The following is a 21,117-nucleotide window of genomic DNA, read 5'->3' on the forward strand; positions in this document are numbered from 1 at the left end:
TGAATACCTCTGATGTCAGCCGGAAATGTGATGCTCCTTACCATGTTTGAAAGATTTAAGCAAAATGCAATGCTAACAGGAGTTAACTTACAGGCTGTGAGTCCAAGCGGGAGGAATTATGATAATGTCGGTCTTTACTACTTCACCCATCCCAGGAAGTAAACTGTTGCCTAAAATCTGTGTGTTTGTTTTAGTCTAAGAAAAGAGATTAACGTTGAAGACGGTAACTTGCATCATCGTTTACTTTGGGGTTTGAACATTTGCATATCGTTAACATGAACTAATACACACCTACACAACAAAGGAAATGAAAAATTGTGAATCTGACTTTTACATTTTCTGTTCTGTTCATGTTCACAAAACTCTTCATAATTAGACAACTTTAGTGAGGCAAAGTTTAAAAACAACTAAATTCCTGATGTAAGAAAAAAAAAAATATATATATATTAGATTTGACGAGTTAAAGTAACTTGTCAGTTAAGAGAAAAAGCTTCCCTGCCAATGACGAGTTTTTCTGGCAATCCAAATTGGCGCTCTTACCCAACTTATAAAACCCTGAAGTATTCTCTTAGGGCAAACAGTTCAAACTTTGTATATGTTTTAATCATTGGTCTGAATCTGAAGTCTTTCACAAAAGCCTACCTTTGTGAAAATCATAAAAAATGCTGCCGCTGACTGGCAACTTTTTTAAAAACGCTAACGGTGAAAGAATTAATATGTACCTAATGTTTAGGCATTATTCACAAATGATAAAAAATATAGTCAGTTTTTAGTCTGAAGCTAAAATATTAATATACATTTTTAATAGAAATCTTACATATTTATAACATGAGCGAGTGGATATTCATTGGCTTGAAATAATTGGTGTCATGTGTATTTACAGTGTAAAAGATATTCAAAACTCTGATTCATAGGTTTTAAAACCATTTATTGGGTGAAAAAGGACATTCAGCGTTTTTCCATGCTGAACAACATATCCAGGTTGCTCTGTCTGAAGATTTCAAATCAACCAATTTCTGCATTTTTTTTATTTTCCTTGCTTTCATCAATTCATGTTGTGATCTTACTTACATTAGGGGTTAAAACTTAGAAAACCCCAGAAAGCACAATTGGTGCTTAGAAAAGGCCATTCATTTTTGGACAAACATTACATTCTGAATCAGTTTATAAAGAAGATTTTTTAAATGTTGCCTTCAAGTCCCTTTTCGAAATTTTTTACTTTAAATCAAGATAATGCATTAAATAATTTTGGCAAGAATGAAAATAACATGTTTTAAAATTCTACCAAACAGAAATAAGCATTTAAGTTTTTATAAAAAAACATAAAAAAAAACTTATTAATACTTTTTTAACGTAAAACAATTTGCTCTATAAATACAGACACAGCAGTATTTCTGCAAGAAACCAGTCAGTGTCTCACTGCTATTTGTGACAATGCAGTGGTACAGTAGATACTGCCTGCTCATCCTTAAAATATTATCATCTTGACATGACTTGAAAGCAACATAAAACATAAAAATAGATATTTTTATCCCACCATTTTTGACACAAAATAGCAGTACATTACATTCAGATAAAGAATAGCCCGTGTACAAGCATGTGTCAACGAGGGAAACACACAAATGCATGAACAGTATCTACTACTGTATGTAAGAACGCTGCACCTGTAAATTTAACAGACTTTCATCATAGCTGAAATGAAAACATCCATGTGACACGGTGAAAACGACAAGCCCACTGGTGCAGCGAGATGTGAAACACAGAAATGATGAGGACCACATTTACATAAAGTGTCCCATATATTGCACTGCTCTAAATAAACACAATCCTACCATTTAAATAAGTCATATAAGTAGATCAAACACAAATCAAATCAGAAAAGCGCACGGATGAATCTCATGAAAACATTTATAGGTCACATTTCAACTCCAATAATAAAACGAATATTTATTTTAAAAAATGCAGTAGTGAAGTACCACACCATGATATTTACATGAAGTACTTTACAACAAAAATTATATTAAATTTATTCATTACAGTAACAAATTTGCCCCCCAAAAAACAGGATTCATTTGTTATGCCAATTCTAGTGTCTTATTTTTTGCTTTGAGACATGTTTGTGTTTTGTGAGATTCAGCCACATGCATTATCAGATTTTAGAGATCAGATCAATTGTACATCCTGTCATCATGCTCTCAATGAGAGCCCACACTGTCAACCTCATTAGTGCCCATCAATATTTCTGTTTCATCTCCTTAAAAAAAATAGTCTCAGTGCATTGTGCAAGGGTCTAAAAGGCTTACTGGAAAAACACGACATACATGTGTATATATTTGCTGTATATTAAAACATTATTTAAAAACATTCCCTGTCGATTTCTCACAGTTAATTTCATAGCGTCATGCGCTTGTCAAAATCTTGTATAAACTATTTATAATCGAACACGAGCTTCATAAGGTGAAAACCTTCAGCTAAAGACCTTCCTGACCTGTGGTCCGTCCAGCTCCAGAGGACTTCTGGGAGCTGTAGTCCAACATTTGGTTACTTATAGCATTTTGACTTATAGCAGATTTACAAAATGTCTCCTCCACTAATCTCCTGTGACAAACACACCTCAGTCTGAATAAGGTGTTACAGACTAGCACATTCGTATGTGTTTTATAAAGCTCAGTCTTCATGATAAGTGGTTTGAAAAGCATCACCCCATCTACGATATGACAAAAGCTCAATGTTAGACAGAAAAAATCCATCTTTACTGTAGTGCTTAAAAATAGCCACGAGTTTGTAGAAGTTTTTGAAGGACGCTACACAGAGAAAAGCATATTTAATATCAACAAGACAGTTTTGTGTCAGCCAATACTGGATTCTGACCTTGAATGTGCGCGCAGATTTTTTATTTATTTTTTTAAATACATTTCAAACATTTTATTGTCCAGACTGACAGCGAAAAAATAGCAGAATAAAGGATGCAATAATCCATGTCAAATCAGAGTGCCTTTGTCTCTCTGTAAGTTTCCCGGCGTGATATTGGGACATGGTTTCGATAAGCGCGCTTGCTTATAAATCTACAGAAGTGTTTTTAGGAATCAAAGAGACGATCTTCACAAATCTCCAGTGCTGATTTTGTGGCACCGCCAAATACCTCCACGTTGCCGTCAACCCATGGCACTACGTTGCCAGGCATGTAGGTGGAGCAGTTGGCCATAGCGGAGATGTCTATAGGACGCAGGACTCTGTCCCACATGTTGAAGTGGCTTAACTCTCCCACGAAAGCCTGCGTGGCATCAAATCTCCCACCTACGATGTCCTGATGGGAAACAATAACAGCATGTAAGTCAACAAACCGTAGTAAGTGTGCATAACAGCTAAACCGGCCTGTTTAATGTATGGCTGCAAGTGAGAAATCCAAATGAGCCTTTTTGAAGCTGCAAGAAAAGCAGATGGTCCATTTGCAACATTTGCATTTATTTAGATGAATTTTCATTCTGTTTATATAATAATATCATTACATCTAATGGCGCGTACACACCAAACGCAAATTCAAATATTTAGGTAAGTAGATTACATACAAAGTCAATGCAAAGACGCAAAAGACACAAACTTGCAGGCAATTGCTGCAAAAAATGCGCTATTTGCCTCAATGCAAAAAAATTCAACTCGAGCGAAAAATTAGCATGCATTTATTTAGATTTGCATTTATTTAGATGAATTTCATTCTGTTTATATAATAATATCATTACATCTAATGGCGTGTACACACCAAACGCAAATTCAAATATTTGCGTAAATAGATTACATACAAAGTCAATGCAAAGACGCAAAAGACACAAACTTGCAGGCAATTGCTGCAAAAAATGCGCTATTTGCCTCAACGCAAAAATATTAAAATTGAGCGCAAAAATGTGCATGCATTTATTTAGATTTGCATTTATTTAGATGAATTTTCATTCTGTTTATATAATAATATCATTATATCTAATTGCGCGTACCCACCAAACGCAAATTCAAATATTTGCATAAGTAGATTACATACAAAGTCAATGCAAAGACGCAAAAGACACAAACTTGCAGGTAATTGCTGCGAATAAAATGCGCTATTTGCCCCAACCTAAAAATGTTCAAATCGAGCGAAAAATTCCCATGCATTTATTTAGATGAATTTTCATTCTGTTTATATAATAATATCATTACATCTAATGGCGTGTACACGTCAAACGCAAATTCAAATCTTTGCGTAAGAAGATTACATACAAAGTCAATGCAAAGACGCAAAAGACACAAACTTGCAGGCAATTGCAGCGAAAAAAATGTGCTATTTGCGTTTATTCAACTCGAGCAAAAAATTTGCATGTATTTATTTAGATTTGCATTTATTTAGATGAATTTTCATTCTGTTTATATAATAATATCATTATATCTAATGGCGCATACCCACCAAACGCAAATTCAAATATTTGCATAAGTAGATTACATACAAAGTCAATGCGAAGACGCAAAAGACACAAACTTGCAGGCAATTGCTGCGAATAAAATGCGCTATTTGCCCCAACCTAAAAATGTTCAAATCGAGCGAAAAATTCCCATGCTTTTATTTAGATGAATTTTCATTCTGTTTATATAATAATATCATTACATCTAATGGCGCGTACACACCAAACGCATATTCAAATATTTGCGCAAAAGACACAAACTTGCAGGCAATTGCTGCGAAAAAATGCGCTATTTGCCTCAACGCAAAAATATTCAACTCGAGCGAAAAATTTGCATGACACAAAGTTAAAACCCGCGAGTAATCTAGAGCGAGGAATGCGATACTATGTTTGGTATGTCCGCCAGTAATGTGCCTGCAGTCCCGGTCGGGTAGTTCGAAATAAAGATGCCAATTAACTATTTGAAACAATTACTACTTTGAAAAGATGCGGGCCAGGAAGTGGATCACTATAAAAGAAATTGCGGTCCGAGTTGCGGGTGGGTTAGTTGAAAACGTTGGTCGAGTGCGGGTTGTTTATACATTGACCCGCACAACACTGATGTCCACAGACTAATAGACAGCATTTTAACGTCTTGACTCTTTATCACAGTATAATATATTAAGGTCACTATTAATCATTGTAAATCTGATACAGGTGACCAGTATGTCTCTGCTATCTAACATCTCTCAGCAATCATTACTGTAGGTCCCTGAGCTCTCATCGCCTGCATCCTGGCATGCTGAGAGGTGACGTCTTCTTCTAATCATCGCGTGTGAAGACTTATTATTATCATTGCATGTCTTCCTCACGAGAGATTTACTGCAGCTTTATGCTTTCTCTCTCTCTTGTGCACTTACCTGTTCTTGTCCCAGTATAATGACTCCTCCAGGTTTAATTGGGTGCCACGGGGCCAAGTTCTCTCCGGTCCCTAGTCGCTCTCCATCCTGATAGGCCTCCCAGAAGCCATCTCTGGTTGTCCAGGTGATGCAGATGTGATGCCAGCGCCCGTCACTCACAGAGAGAGGTAACTGAGCTACCTGTGACAGAAATGTCGAAATCACTGGATGTTATTGGTGTGGAAACAGATCCTAAAAGTTGTGGATTTCAAATTTAATACAAAAATGCAGAAATCAGTTATTTAGTGCAGAGCCATGCCCGTTTCTTGCAGACATGATCCTCACGTCTCATGTACTCGCCGGAAGAATCTATCAAACAATAAAGCCGTAACTTGATTTGCTGAAGAGAATGTAAACCGTGTGTCTATGCTAAAATTAACATCATGATGTTGGGGTATTGTGGGTGTTTTTTAGCAGATATTCAGTTGCTTGGGTGTTGATTGTAGTGGTTAAAGGTGTTGTGGCAGGTTGCCATCAAGCAATAGCCATACTATTTAGCCAAACAATAATATGTAATATGGTTACATGTCATTTTTGCCAAAATAACTTGTGAGATGTCTGAAATTCCATCATGTAAGTGAATTCAACAGTGATTACAAGGTGTTTGGTTTCATTTATTTACTGGCTATGCTAAATTTTCACTGACAGCCCAAATCTTGTTTTAGCCTAGACGTGTACTTTAAACCTATTGTGTGGTATCAGGATGCTGGCCATTCAGCCATCACAACACAGAAAATACATTATTTTACAAATTATCACAGGAAAAAGAACCTCAGAAATCATGGATTGTTAAAATAAGAAGTAGCCCAATGTGTACATAAAATATCTGTTCTGTTATTAGCCTGTTGGCTAATCATTTATGTCTAATAAGTTTTCTTTATAACACCAATATAGTCGGTACATTCAACTCCAATTCTTACACATTACAAAAAATTCAAGGAATAAATCTTTTAAAAACTTTTCCCATGTTGGTTTTTTAAGCACATTGACCGGAATCAACAGAAGCAGGATTCATTTCTAACTAAATAACATTTCTCCACAACTTTAGGGGTTCATATGAAGAGTTTCGTAGCAAAACGAGATAAATCCGTTTTTAACATGTTTATTATTATGTTATCATGTTATTATTTTGTTTTATGGTGCTACTTAGCTGTATTTTTTAAGTTATGAAGGTTTAAATCAAAACAAACCTACTGCAGTTGAATTGATATTAATTGGAATGCACAACCAAAAAATGAGATTTCTGAAAAATAAGTTATCTCGTTTTGCAACGAAACTCTTCATATATTCTTTTACCCCTAACAATACTTGCAAAACAACTATAACATAAATAGCTTGTTATCAAGTCAATCACATGTTAATACGCCAATGTCTTGAAAAAAAAATAATGGAGGAAATACCTGGGACATACTGTACTCTTCCTGGATATGTATACTTAGTTGTCTTAAAATATTGTATTGTTGCACTTTATTAGTGTTTTAAAGAAAAGTAAACATGCTTACAACATCAGAAATTAGCGATTAGCAACAGGCTACTGTCCAAAAGAGATATGTATACACAACCCAGTCTCAGAAAATTGCATTATATAGTTACGTAAATTTTTTAACGTTTATTCTTTTTTAGTAATATTATCACAAATGTCCACGTTTTTTTCGTGATCGCATAACGAATTTCTGTTTTCGTGTGTTTATCATGCATGGTCGGCATCATGGGGGGGCATTTGCGGGCCGTGCCCCCCCAAAGAGGTTGTTGTGCCCCCCTACACAGTTTTTTATTAATTTAATATATGTATATAAAGAATAATAAAATAAATGAAACATTGTATGTTTCATAACTTTTAATGCTATAAAATGAAGAAAATATAATTGATATATGCTTTATTAAATTAAAATTGACCCGTTTCTCTGATTGGTTGCATTGCAGCGTCTCTTTAGCATGTGACTTTATACTAGCAACTTGTTTTATGGATTTATATACGTTACATTAGTAATATGTTTGCTTATAATGTTGATTTATAGCCCCAGCAAATTTAGCTGCTTGTGCTATCGTGTATTACGTTGATCTTCTGTGCTTTTCACTGCATCTATTATATAAAGCTGCTTTGATACAATTACCAAATTGTGAAAAGCGCTATATAAATAAAATTGAATTAAAAAAATTGAATTGAATTGTGTAAAATGTGGATATTGGAACATTTAGAACGAAACCAGCACCGCATGCTCCATCTGATTTCATGCAAACACCGATTGGCTCAAACTCGAAGATTAGCAACAAGGTCGAGGCGGAATTTTCAAATCCACAGGACACTGTTTTAAGGAAGTTTAATGTTCGCATACGTCGCCTTCACCTTTTTTTAAGGTAAGTTATGCGTTGTTTTAATTTACATAAGCTTAATGTGAAATGTGGCTATAGACCGTTAACAGAATTGCGAAGTGATTATGGTAATACTGATTAGTTTGTGATATTCTGCACACTATATGGGATAATATGTGATAATATCACAAAAAATAATAAAAAATTTACGTGACTATATCATGAACCTCCGTGAGATACGCTGCTTTTATCTCAAATTAGGTTATACAGTATGTCCCTTTTACAAGGAATTTTAACAATCCACGTTTTCTGAGGTTTGTCCTGTGGAAATTTGTAAAACAATGTATTTTCTTTGTTTTGATGGCTGAATAACCTGCATCCAAAATTGCTTGCTTGGGTGCCCACCCCAAAGTTTATTATATTTAAGCTTTTAGAAATAGCAAAAGTCTATAATATCTTTTGGTCTGATTTATTGTATTGTAAAAACCTTTAGTCACTTCCCAATCCCATACAGCAACAAAAATAACCAAAAATATATTTTTTGCTAAAATATATTTTGAAATATCTTTACACATTTTCCACAAATATATTTTTTGGCAACTTTATTCTATTTAATAAATAAATATATTTTAAAGCACGAAGCATAAGGAATTATATTCATGTCGCATTGGAAGAACTTACGAACCTTTAAACATAACAGGTTTGAAAAGGTTAAAATTGAATATATTTTCAAATTAAAAAATATACCTCAAATATAACTTGTATTAAGGATATATTTAAAATATGTTTTTTGTCCTTGAATATGTGACCCATGCACTGTCTCATTTTTAGCTAGATTCAAAATAAAGTATAAATGTTGATTTTGGCCAAAAATAAGTTTAAATAAAAATAAAAAAAGTTAATAAAAATAATTACATTAAAATGCCCTCCTTTAGCAATTTCAATGCTATAAATAGTCATTAAACATCTAAAATCATCTTTATTTGTATGTTTTCTAAGAGGTGTACTGTTCTGAATGCTTAACCTATTCAAAGAGGCGTGTCCATCCACTTCCGAGTATGAAATTTTGGTTTTGGTTTAAAACATGATAACATAATAATAATAATAATGTTTTGACAAAAATGTCAAAGAGTTTATCTCGTTTTGAAACCAAACGCCTCATATAGTAAGAGAGAGAAAGTTCGGTACCTGATTGATGTTTAAAGAGTTTTTAAGAGTGATAAGACATGAAAACTCACGCTGACTGACACATCTGAAGCATGCACATATACACCAAATTACATTTTTAAAAATATCTGATAAGAATTCACGCAGATATAACCTGTTATGTCTTAAGTTATCAATGCAGTGATTTTGTTTTTGAACCTTCAAAAATCTTTAAATTCAACTTCAAACAGGTGTAGTTCCGTATTTTCTGTCAGATTCCAACAAATCATACTGTACATCGTTTTAAAGTTGAAGACTTAATTTGCCAAAACAGGTCACAAATATTGATATATGTAGATTAAAATTAAATATATTACCAAATTAAAAAATATATATTCAAATGAGCATTATCATATATTTAAAATATATTTATTGGCATGAGAAACTGTATGGTTTTATTTACTTAAACACATCACATATTCACCTTCAACAAGCCTAATGATTATAAGTATCATTCATGTCTGTAGCACAAACGTGGAAGAATCACAGAAGTTTAAGGTGTGACGTTTAATAGGCTTGCGTTCCTAAATGAAAAAATTTAAACAAGCCCTGAAGTATGAACAGTAGTTCGAATAATAGTTAGGAAGTCTTAATAATTCATGGTAACATGAACTCCCTCTAGTTTAAAATTGTATCTCTACGTGCTTTAAAAATAATTTATATGTTTAATCCCAAAGCCAGACTTGTCTTGCAGACGGCACACATTGAGTCTGACAACTGCAGCACTCTGAGAACAGACCCGTAATGCACTTAACTGGAGGAGTTTGCAGAAAGTATAAAAACACAACATTCAGACAGGAGAAGTATATGCGCTCGACAGGTAATCGCATTCACCAGGGCACCATCTCTTTCGCTTGTGCCTCCCGGTTTGACGTACACACGCGTGTACGCACACACACACACACACACACACACACACACACACACACACACACACACACACACACACACACACACACACACACACACACACACACCGTACATGTATAATGCATGCTGTGCTGGGCTGTAAGGCAAGATGCCTCTCTCAATAAGCGAGATGCCAACCTGACAGATTCTGAGTGAGGTATCAGGAGAATATCAGGCCAGCAGAGCTTATTCATTTACTCCCATCCCTCATTGCCTCCTCTCCTCTCTCAAGACCCTCGGGTAACATTCAACAAAAGCAAGAGAGGCCGATACCTTGCGGTCTCCTCTGCCAAGATTCATAGATAAGGAGTGTATGGTTACTGAGAAGTACTACCCTGATTTACTGAGAAACTAACTTTCCCAAGTGAAAAGCAGCTCGGTTTCTTTTCAATGACTAGTTTAGATTCCAACGTGGTAAATAAGGTCAATATACCAGGTCATTTAGTCTACTTATTTCTGGCTGTAAGGGAAAATAATATATTTATGAGCAGTCGATAGCCCATCTGATTCATTACCATTACCATTGAAGTTTTACTACACTAGTAACTAATGGTTATATTTGACACAACAATGGGTTAAGACGTGATGTGAACAAGAAACGGTCTGAGATCCCTTCAGTTCTGAAGAGGACAAAAAAATAAAAAAAAATTGGGTCCACTATATTGTGAACACCAAAAGGTCACATTCGGCTAGTTCCTTTTCTTGTTCAATTTATAAACTTGTTTTGGTCCTTTTAAAATGAACTATATGTGAAAACACCCTTAAAATTGTAAGTAATAACTACCCAGTCTCATGTAGATGTGTATAAATAGCATGAAGTGTAAAGATCGTGCAATACATACGAGAATTCCACTTTGGCGTGCATATGATACGCCAGTCCTTCCCTTTCACTTAAACGGGGCATCTTTTTTTTGTCATTTTATTTATTCGTTTCTCAACTTTTTTCTGTTTTTTAAACCATTTTCGCTTGGGTTTAGGATTAGGTTTCAGATTTGCTTAAAGGATTAGTCCATTTTCTAAAAAGAATAAATCTAGATAATTTACTCACCACCATGTCATCCAAAATGTTGATGTCTTTCTTTATTCAGTTGAGAAGAAATTATGTTTTTTGAGAAAATCATTCCAGGATTTTTCTCATTTTAATGGACTTTAATGGACCCCAACACTTAACAGTTTTTCTCAACGGAGTTTCAAAGGACTCTAAATGATCCCAAACGAGGCATAAGGTTCTTATCTAGTGAAACGATTGTCTTTTTTGACAAGAAAAAAAAATTTTTTGGGGGATCGTTTAGAGTCCTTTGAAACTCCGTTGAGAAAAAAATGTTAAGTGTTGGGGTCCATTAAAGTCCATTAAAATGAGAAAAATCCTGGAATGATTTTCTCAAAAAACATAATTTCTTCTCGACTGAACAAAGAAAGACATCAACATTTTGGATGACATGGTGGTGAGTAAATTATCTGGATTTTTTCCCAAATGGACTAATCCTTTAAGGAGGTTATTTAATATATAGGTTTCTCCATGTTTTTGTCTATATTTAGCCATGGTCGCTTGGAGTTGGGGTTAGAATTGAGGTTTGGGTTAGTATGTCATTTTTATATAACAAAAAGTTGTTCTAACCCTAAACCCAAGCGAAAATGGTAAAAAAAGCAAAAAAAATTGAGAAACCAATAAGTAAAACAACAAAAAAGATGCGCTGTTTAAATGAATGGGAAGGACTTGTGTATCAAATGCACGCCAAAGTGGAATTTGGCGTATGTATTCAGGGCCGGCGCCACGAGGGGGCGTGAGGGGGCGTCGCCCCCTCACTGGCACTATCCCGCCCCCTCAGATCACCATTAATGTTGAATGGGATTTTAATGATAAAATGCGCTATTTAAAAATCACGTTTGCCTTGTGTATTGTCTTCCTAAAGGGAATTTTAAAGTCTAATTATTTAACAAAACAAAAAAACAAGTGTGCATGTATTCTACCGTGACACACGCCCACTCATGTATAGCCTATAGGCTTGTTCGAATTCATCAGGCGAAGACGTCAAAATGCCGCGAGAGCGAGACGAAACGACACTTAGTATGATTTCTCGAATCGTTCTCGCGGTACTTTGACGTCATGTGGATGTTGGTTCTTGCAGCCGCGCCTGAAGTTGAACAAGTTTGTGTTGACGGCTTGAGGCACGCCGACAATGAGCCCGCGTTCTGAGTCTCAGAGGGAAATCAAGATGTCGAAGTGGGAAATTATATAAAAATTTACAGACAGGAGTGTGAGAGTGACCTGGGCCTGCCCTGTAGCAATGGATATATGGAAAATAGCATTGGAAGTTCTACAAACCGGACTCCGGATTGTCACACATCAATTAATGCCGTGGCGTGGATGAATTATCGGAGCATTTCAGGTGCAAAGATCCAAATATTCGGCTGTCATTAAGTCAATTCGGGCACCATGAACTTCAGCCAGACTGTACATAGTTTTGAAAAGTTCAGATGTTCATGTTCTTCAGCATCCTTGCAAGTCAACGTACAACCAACAGCCTATTATTGTTCTGCATTTAATTTTAAAGGTAAGCCTGTACGATCTCTCACACACCTGTTTATCAGGAGTAAATAGATACAAAACAGACATCGTTAAATTTATAATTAACGAATTTGAATTAGCCTATCCTACAGCATAGCTGTATATGTAAACGAGTTATTGTCATTTTGCTATTGTGGTTCTCTAGCTGCTTAATCGCTAGCTTGGTGCATTACTTGTGGCAGTTAAAATAACTACGTTGTATGATCAAATTGAACCAAAATGTTGATAAAATGTTGCGTTTGGACCGTTTTTGGGCTGAAAACCATCAACTCTATTTGCCAACACTGCCCCCCACCATTATGTAAATTTATTTCTACCTCTGGGTCTGAACTTCAAATGAGTAGTGTTGTGCTAATATGTGACGTTAGGTATGCGTTTTTTGTTGTTGTTGTATTGTTCAGAGCTCTGTAAGTTGCTCACTATAGCTGTAGTTTTTGTGGTTGTATTACAGAGATGTTATAACACTTTAAAACTACCAAACCTATGTATTTTCTAGCTGGGGGAATTATATGCATTCATGTGATCGCCCCCTCTGGTATTTTAGACGCCCCCTCATCAGCGCTCGGCTGGCGCCGGCACTGTATGTATTGCACGATTTTTACACTTTGTGCTATTTATACGCAACTCTGTGAGACTGGGTTCGTAATAACTGTAAGGTTAGTAGTTATTTTAAACCTGTCTAACCCCTCGTTCAGACAGCCAGCGACGTTATCTCTGTGTGTCGCTCGTCTCTTTCAATGAGGCGTTTCTAAATCTGTTTGTCATAAACAAATGAGTACCGTCCACGCCGGTAACTGACGAGAGAAGGATGACGTGAACTCCACTACTTCGTACTCATTGGTAGTCGCGCCCGAAATTCGCTCGACATTTGCATAAAGTTAAACTTTTCTTAACTTTCTCGCGTCGCTGGACACGCCCATACGGTCGCCAGCGGTCACTTTCGCTCGTGCCGCCAGAAGTTGCCCGGTTTCCATTGAAATGAATGAGATCGCGTCGCTCTGCTACTGCTGGTCGCTGGCTGTCTGAATGGGGTGTAAGAAATCATCTAAAATTAACCCCACCCTTTTCAAACTAAAGTGCCCCTAGTGAATTTCTACCATTTTACCCCCAAGTGTCTATAGTATATTTAATAAAAAAATATATTTAGTGAACGTCCACATGTCAGAAAGTTAAAGGTATTGCAAAGGATTTTCTTTTTTCCGGGTGGATCATCAAGACTATTGGTTCTCCTAGTTGTCAATCAGGAGTGTTGCGCAATTGGCGGTTCTTTTCTAAATTTCGAGAAAATCATCCGCTACACCTTTAAATTAAATAATCTAAATAGCCAATCTCCACCCTTTTGTTGCATGATTTATCTTTATGGTATATGCTATGTTATATTTCACATGCTGTTTGTTTTTTAAATTGGGTGTTGAAGAATGTACTGTATGTTTAAAATGTAGTTGGTTAGTGAAAAGTAGAAAAGTCCAATGGTTTATAAGCTAAATTACTTTTATCATGTCCCTATGTGGTTGCTAAGGTGTTCTGTGTGGTTGCTAGGATGTGATTACTAGCCCAAGTCAGAAAAGCCCACCCTTAAATCTCCAGGGCTTCATTTCACCACACACACACATTTGAGTTGGTTTTCAATTATAGAAAGAAATGAAATCTGATCTATTTGTTCAAACACTGTTTCAACGTCCGATATATCAGTAGTATCAGTTACCATAGTAATGATGTAAGCATTCAGCAATAAAAGGCAACATAATGTTTGTGTGTAAAGACCCACTATTTTGCCTATGTATTTTTCCATCATGACATCTTGCTTATGAGTTGTACAAGAGTCATGCACAAACCGACAATGACTAAATGACTCATTCATTCACTAAATAATGACTGCCACATGGTTAAAAATACTCATATTTCAAACTACACAGGGATGTGGCTTGGATCAGGTTTGTAAACAAAAATGAGTCAGATACTCAAAGAATTGATTTTTTTCTGCCTGACTACGCTCCGGTATTAACATCTGCCTGATTACTTCAAAAATATTGAGTGTCAGTGTTTCATGCCCAAATAAAACAAATATTACAGATGCTTGCCTTAAGCAAGAACCACAAACTAGGTGGCATGACCCAAACATTCATCCTTCGAATGTTTAAAAACAAGTTTTGATTTACATTTTAAAGACCTGCAGCATTGATGCTGTGTTTCACAAATCAGTCTCATTTTTATCCCTTGCAAACAAGATCTTTCCAAGGTTGCTTTGCTTTAACAGTTCATAAATAACTTACCTTATCATTGACGAGAAGCTCGATTGGGTTGTTTCCCCACTCGATCAGCACGATCTCATTGGCCTGCCCCGGGACGCCGTAGGAAAACGGTGTTCCGATTCCAGGACTGGCGCTGGACTTGAGCCACATACAAACGGTGAAGGCGTACATCTCCGGCAGACTCTTCTTTATGCGGCCATACAAGTAGTTGGTGCGCAAGGGCAAAGACACCTTAAAATCCTCTGGTGATTTAAATGCGCTGTTACCTTTGAATAGATTTAAGAGAGAAGCTTGAGTTGAAGGACAAGCGCTGACCTAAAATGATGTTAGTTTAATTTCATCGAATTGAATTTGTGCACCGCCTTTACTTTCAATTAACGAAATGAGAGACACGCAAGCTGTTTTTGTTCTGATATGAAATGACACGCCGTGGCTCTGTAAGGTGAAATGATGATGTGGCGACACGCTGACGTTAATTATTCGCTGATCTTTGCAAGCGTAGCTTGTGCTGGCCCAAATTCTGGATACAGTGGGATGTGTGTGTCCATCCGATGCTAACAGATGGGGCCCGTTTAAATCCCACATCCAAAAAGGCCAAAGGGAGGATGGAAGGTAAACAAATGACTGTAAATAGCAAGTTCATTTACATGCAGCCATTTTCTCATCAGCTAAAAAGGCCAACATCAGTGTTCGGTTGCACTTTCATAAAACACAATCCCGATCATTTACTCACCCTCTTGTCATCCAAGATGTTTATTTCTCTCTTTGTTCGAGAAGAAATTAAGTTTTTTGAGGAAAACATTCCAGGATTTTTCTCGACAGTTCACAGTTTCAATTTAGTTTGCAGTTTCAACGCAGCTTCAAAGGACTCTAAACGATCCCAACCGAGGCATAAGGGACTTATCTAGCAAAACGATTGTCATGTTCGACAAGAAAAATAAAACATATCCACTTTTAAATCACAACTTCTCGTCTTGAACTAGCCGTGATGTATTACGTACAGTAAGCACGTCGAAAGGTCACTTTACATATGTGAAACGCACACTTGTGGACCATTTTAAACAAAAAAGTGACACAAAGACATTTATTTGTGTCATTCCACATACAACAACATCTGAATGGTCCTCTTTTTTCACACTTTTAAACACTGAAGCGGTAGTTTCGCATACGTCATAATATGTAAGGTCACGCTAGCGCGTCACACAGCTGGTGCTAAATGAGAAGTTGTTGTTTAAATGTACTTATTTTTAATTTTCCTTGATAAAAATGACGATCATTTCACTAGATAAGACCCTTACGCATCGGTTGGGATTGTTTAGAGCCCTTTGAAGTTGCATTGAAACTCCAATAAAGTCCATTATATTGAGAAAAATCCTGGAATGTTTTCCTAAAAAAAAACTTTAATTTCTTCTCCAAAGAACAAAGAAAGACATAAACATCTTGGATGACATAGGGGTGAGTAAATAATTTGTTTGTTTTTTGTAAAAGTGGAATAACCATTCAATCCTACACTCTTAAAATAAAGGTGCTTCACGATGCCATAAAAGAACCATTTTTGGCCGAATGGTTCCAAGAAGAACCTTTAACATTCGGGAGAAATTAAGAAACTTTTAAAGAACCGTTGACTGAATGGTTCCAAAAATGGTTCTTTAATAGCATCGCTATGTACATTTTCTGTACCAAACTGGGCACCATCATGACTTTCACTCTGGAAAAAATGGTGCTAAATAGCACTAAAAGCTCGTAATCATAGGGGAACCATTTTTAGTACTATATAGCACCTATAAAGTACCTATTAAGAACTATACGGGGGTGATAAAGCTGATATGGTTCTACAGTATATAGGTTCTACACATAGATGTTATATGGCACTTAAAATGGTTCCCAGTGATTACGAGACAGGGAACCATAGAACTATTTAGCACCATTTGTTTTTAGAGTGTTGAAAACCATTATTAAAAGACTTTGTGAACCGTACTTTTCTCCAGCTCGTTGATCCTCTCCAGCAGTGAATTCAGGGTGTTTTCTGTGCGCTGACGGTGAGCGGTGGTCTCGTTGTAAAGCTGGCTCTTTTCCTCCTCCAGTTCGGCCACTCGGGTCAACAGCTGGCTCTCCAGGTCACCCAAGCGACGTCTCAGCAGGTCTTTCAGATCGTTGGGAAACGGTCCACCGGATGTGTTAGTACGCAGCTGCTGCTGCAGAACAAGAGGTGCTAAAACTTTAATCTGCCTTGACTTGGTAATACCTCATGCTGTTATAGTTAATACATCAGCCCAGGGATCCTCAACCCAGAGATTCGTGATGGAACTGCAAAGGGTTCGAAAGATATGTCAATGCTGAATGAATGCTTTACAGAGAGTAAGGTATTGGTGGTAACAGCTGACTTGTTACTGTGATTAGGTGGATTTGTGCAAGGCATGAATGCTTAACAGGAATGTTAATTTAAAATGATTAGGGGTCTTGTGTCTAATGATGGTGATTTGGTGAGTTAACATAACCAGGTGGAGATTAGTGTTCATTTAACACTGCTGGGATCTTGTTTGAGCTTTTAAGTTTGATTTTTCATACTGATTGACTGTGTTTTGTAATAGATTACAAATCTTCAAATGGGTGCGAGCCCCAAAAATGGTGTGACTTCCTTCTATTGATACCAAAGATATTGGATATAACAAGACTGAGGACAATGCAGCATTCAATATGGCCACTCTGGCAATATTATCTACATAACTATATTATCAGTGGAAAGACTTTACATAATAAACTGTATTGTTTTTATTACCTTCGAATGGAGTGAGACATTTTTATTTACCAGCCCAGTCTCACAAAAATTCGTAACCTATATTCAACTATTTTTTTTATTATTTTTCATGTTTTCCAAGTTTTTTCGTGATCGTATCATGAATTTGAATATGTGTCATTGTTTTGTCCTATTTTCTTACCATTGTCGCTTCGGTTTAGAGTTAGATTTACATAAAATTGGCATCCTTACCCAAACCCAACTCTAACCCTAACGCCAGGTGACAATGGATTAAAAATCAGAAAATATAAAAAAATCATAAAAAATTGTATAAACAAGTACTTAAAATTAAATTCCTAACGCAAGCACCAAATCTAACCCTAAACCGAAGCGACAATAGTTTGAAAATAGGAAAAAGCAGTTGAGTAACCAATCTGTGAAAATGACAAATAAACAGAAATTCGTGAAACGATCACGAAAAAAACGTGGAAATTCGTGACAGGATCACGAAAAAAATCTAAAAATTACGTGACTATAGGTACATAATTTCATGAGAGTGGTAGTTATTTACATACACCACGGGACTCCTCACCGTCATCGTCATGTTTCTACAGTAGACGAAAAACGGACAAACCTTTTTTTTTATACAAAACGAGTTTTATCCCTACGTTGTCTCAGGTGAAGACATGTTTGTCCTGTGACAGCTACCGTAGCTTATCGTTGCATTTGGAAATTGAGGGTTGGTCGCAAATTTGCAATCTCACTGCTAGAAGCTGCTACAAAACATATACTGTACCTTTAAGAATAGAAAGTTTTGGTACTATGTCCCCATACAAGTATACATCAAGTAGATGATCCCCTTTGAAGTAGACAGGACTGTAGTCTTGCTAGTAGTTTGTCTGTCGAATTTTCTGTGTTTCCCCCTGCTTTTATTAATGTAAAGCTGCTTTGAAACAATTACCAATTGTGAAAAGCGCTATATAAATAAAATTGAATTGAATCGAACAGTCTTGTATGACTAAAATAACTGCCCAGAAGAATTGCGAACATGGCTGCCTAGTGGCACAGCATCTCTAAACAGAGTTTGCTGATACCTAGACAGGACACACCTAACCCCTGCCGAACCCTGACCACACCCACCCCCTTTTACAGGTACCGCCCACTTTTAGAGTTCACGCCCCATTTTGAGATTTGCAGTTATATTTACTCATATTTAATACTATATCTATATTACAGGGTAAATTTTAGCCATTTTTAATCAGTCTATTTGATTAATTAATCGAGAGGCATTAATTCATTTCATAAGATTTTTTAAGATGTCAAATAAATCTTTGGTGTCCCTAGAGTGTGTGAAGTTCTAGCTCAAAATACCATATAGATAATTTATTATAGCGTGATAAAATTTCCACTTTGTAGGTGTGAGCAAAAATGTGCCATTTGGGGTGTGTCCTTTAAAATGCAAATGAGCTGATCTCTGAACTAAATGGCAGTGCTTTGGTTGAATAGTGCAGATTAAGGGTCGTTAATATCCCCTTCTGACATCACAAGGGAGACAAATTGATTTAATTATATATTTTTTCACATGCTTGCAAAGAATGGTTTACCAAAACTAAGTTACTGGGTTTATCTTTTTAACACATTTTATAGGTTGCTAGAAGCACTGGGGACCAAATTATAGCATTTAAACATTGAAAAAGTCAGATTTTTATGATATGTCTCCTTTAAATATTTTGAGAGCTTTGTTTTACTTAAACATAAATATGAACATAAAAAATATGAATTCATTTATTTTCTGCAATTTTGTGTACATAGCATGTGTTTTCACTGGCTAGCTTAATGTAAATATCGATTACTTTCTAAGTATTGACACTGGCCATTAAAAAACCAAATGCTGAAAACTAATTTTGGATGCATGCAATATTACAAGAGCCAGGTTTTATACTGTTATAAAAACTGCACACTACTGATTATGTAATGAATACTCTTTCACACTTGTTAGTGTTTGCGTCAACAGAAAAGTGCATTTATATCACATGGCAGGCGTAAATCAAGCATCACTAATAATCAACAGCAAATTTCACACATCATTAGGAGCTTCATTTCCACACACACACTGTACACCATTAGCAGCCCCTAAGTGGTACTCAGTTATAAATGATTATTTTCTCCATTATCTCACCTCCAGGTTCTCCAGTCGGTCTTTCAGGCTCTGCATGGTCTTGCCCAGCTGCTCTACGGTCTCGGCGGGGTCGCGCGGCAGGTCGCCCATCGTGTTTTTGCCAAAATCTTTCCTGCGCGCGTTGCCCCGCGACTTGTCATCAGCCTCGCAGCGCGCGAGTTTGGAGTTGAGCTCTTTGATGGTTCCCTGTTGACTGACGATAGTCTCCTTCTGTTGGAGGATGGTCTCGCGCAGCTGAATAATGGTGCTCCGCAACTGTTCTTCCTGCGGGCTCGTGCTTTGGACCCTGTTGCTCGTGTCCGTCGGACAGCTGAGGTCGGTGCCAGCGGGCACTGGTGTGCACACGTAGCGGTTTCCTTTCGCGGCGGTCGCGCGAGCCACTTTTCCGCTCCCTGACGCGAATATAAGCAGCAGTGACAGGAGGAGTGCGAGCATATTTTTGTTTAATAAACGCATAAAACTTACGTACTTGAGTTAGCTCGACGAAAAGTCGCCTAAAGTAGTATAAATATATATAAATAAGTATTTAGTAATACATTCGAATATATTGTTTTGAAGAGAAAACTGTCCCTTTCCACTGACGCATCACGCGTACCTGCCCGTTGGTAAAAAGTTAAACAGCAGTACAAACAAAAAGATATACCGCCTTTAATTGTGTTGTAAATCCACAGCTTTAGCCGTCAAATAACTAGTGTGAGCGCATTAACTATAAACTAATGTATTTTTTCCAAATAGAACACTGTTGCAGTCCTCTTAATTCCTCGCCAGTTTTATAAAAATTCACACCAAGTCGCAGTCCAAATAAGAAGAGATAAGGTATGTTTTGTAAATCCAGAGCATTACCCGTCGAGTATCCAGTGCGCGCGCTTCAACTCTCCTCACAGTCAGTCAGTGGTGCTGAACGGACAGCGGCGCTTTACCGGATTAATATAGGACGCGCGCGTTTTTGCTCCGCTGGAGGAGCACGCGGATTGACTGAGCTCCAATTACGTCACTTACTCGTACATGATGCCAGTCACGATTATATATCATACGACTGTTTTTTTTTTCTTTTTTGCTTGCAATCACTAAATGTTGCGCTAAATAAACCGATGCTGAGAAAGGGTCTTGCAGTAAACCTCCATTAGCTGCATCTCAGCCACGTCAAGCTGTGTAGCACGCTTTTACTTGCCATGGGCTGAGTATGTGGATTAAAAAAGTATGCTTGAAAGAATTCAGTCGATACATTGTCCCTGAAAAATAATTGGAGTCTTAAGGCCTTTGGGTTCACTGTGTGTATACATTTTAAAAGATGACTGCTTGACAAAACGGGTTTGTAATGGCATAGATCAAAATGTTTCGTGCGACCAAAGCAATGAAAAAAATTATAGTAAACTTTATGCAGGGCTTATATGTTTAGATCACACCTTATTGATTGTGTTGCCACAGTCTTCACCCTGGCATCAGTGGCTGAGTTAGAGTAAATGGTTTGTTGTCTGGCAGTAATACAGAGCTGGGCGGCTTGGGTCACGGGTTTGGTGACAGATTCCATGTTCATTCAGACACACACAGCGGGAAGCTGCCACTTCTCCTGCCTCCACCCAA

The 21,117-nt window shown here is 36.8% G+C and overlaps 1 protein-coding gene across 2 annotated transcripts; it reads right to left on the reverse strand.

Annotated features, from left to right (window-relative positions):
- Positions 1 to 937: 937 nt before the first annotated feature.
- nptx2a (neuronal pentraxin 2a) lies at positions 938 to 20,538 on the reverse strand. 2 transcript variants are annotated; one of them, XM_065290001.2, is made up of 5 exons: positions 19,534 to 20,538; positions 16,596 to 16,809; positions 14,639 to 14,883; positions 5,330 to 5,509; positions 938 to 3,307 (listed from the first exon to the last, which is right to left on the reverse strand). In XM_065290001.2, the coding sequence occupies exons 1-5, from the start codon at positions 19,987 to 19,989 to the stop codon at positions 3,080 to 3,082; spliced, it is 1,323 nt and encodes a 440-aa protein (XP_065146073.2). In that variant the 5' UTR covers positions 19,990 to 20,538; the 3' UTR covers positions 938 to 3,079. The 2 variants fall into 2 exon arrangements, with proteins under 2 accessions (XP_065146073.2, XP_065146010.2); XM_065289938.2 differs by having other exon boundaries at positions 16,596 to 16,812.
- Positions 20,539 to 21,117: the final 579 nt, after the last annotated feature.

This window comes from Paramisgurnus dabryanus, chromosome 3 (assembly GCF_030506205.2).
Source record: "Paramisgurnus dabryanus chromosome 3, PD_genome_1.1, whole genome shotgun sequence".
In the NCBI taxonomy this organism is placed as follows: Eukaryota; Metazoa; Chordata; class Actinopteri; order Cypriniformes; family Cobitidae; genus Paramisgurnus; species Paramisgurnus dabryanus.

Coding starts and splice junctions, on each gene's coding strand:
- nptx2a (XM_065289938.2), bottom strand. CDS start 19,989: ATGCGTTTATTAAACAAAAATATGCTCGCACTCCTCCTGTCACTGCTG. Junction 14,884..16,595: donor GATCAACGAGCTGGAGAAAA/GTACGGTTCACA, acceptor ATCTATTCAAAG/GTAACAGCGCATTTAAATCA. Junction 3,308..5,329: donor TTATACTGGGACAAGAACAG/GTAAGTGCACAA, acceptor GTTTCCCATCAG/GACATCGTAGGTGGGAGATT.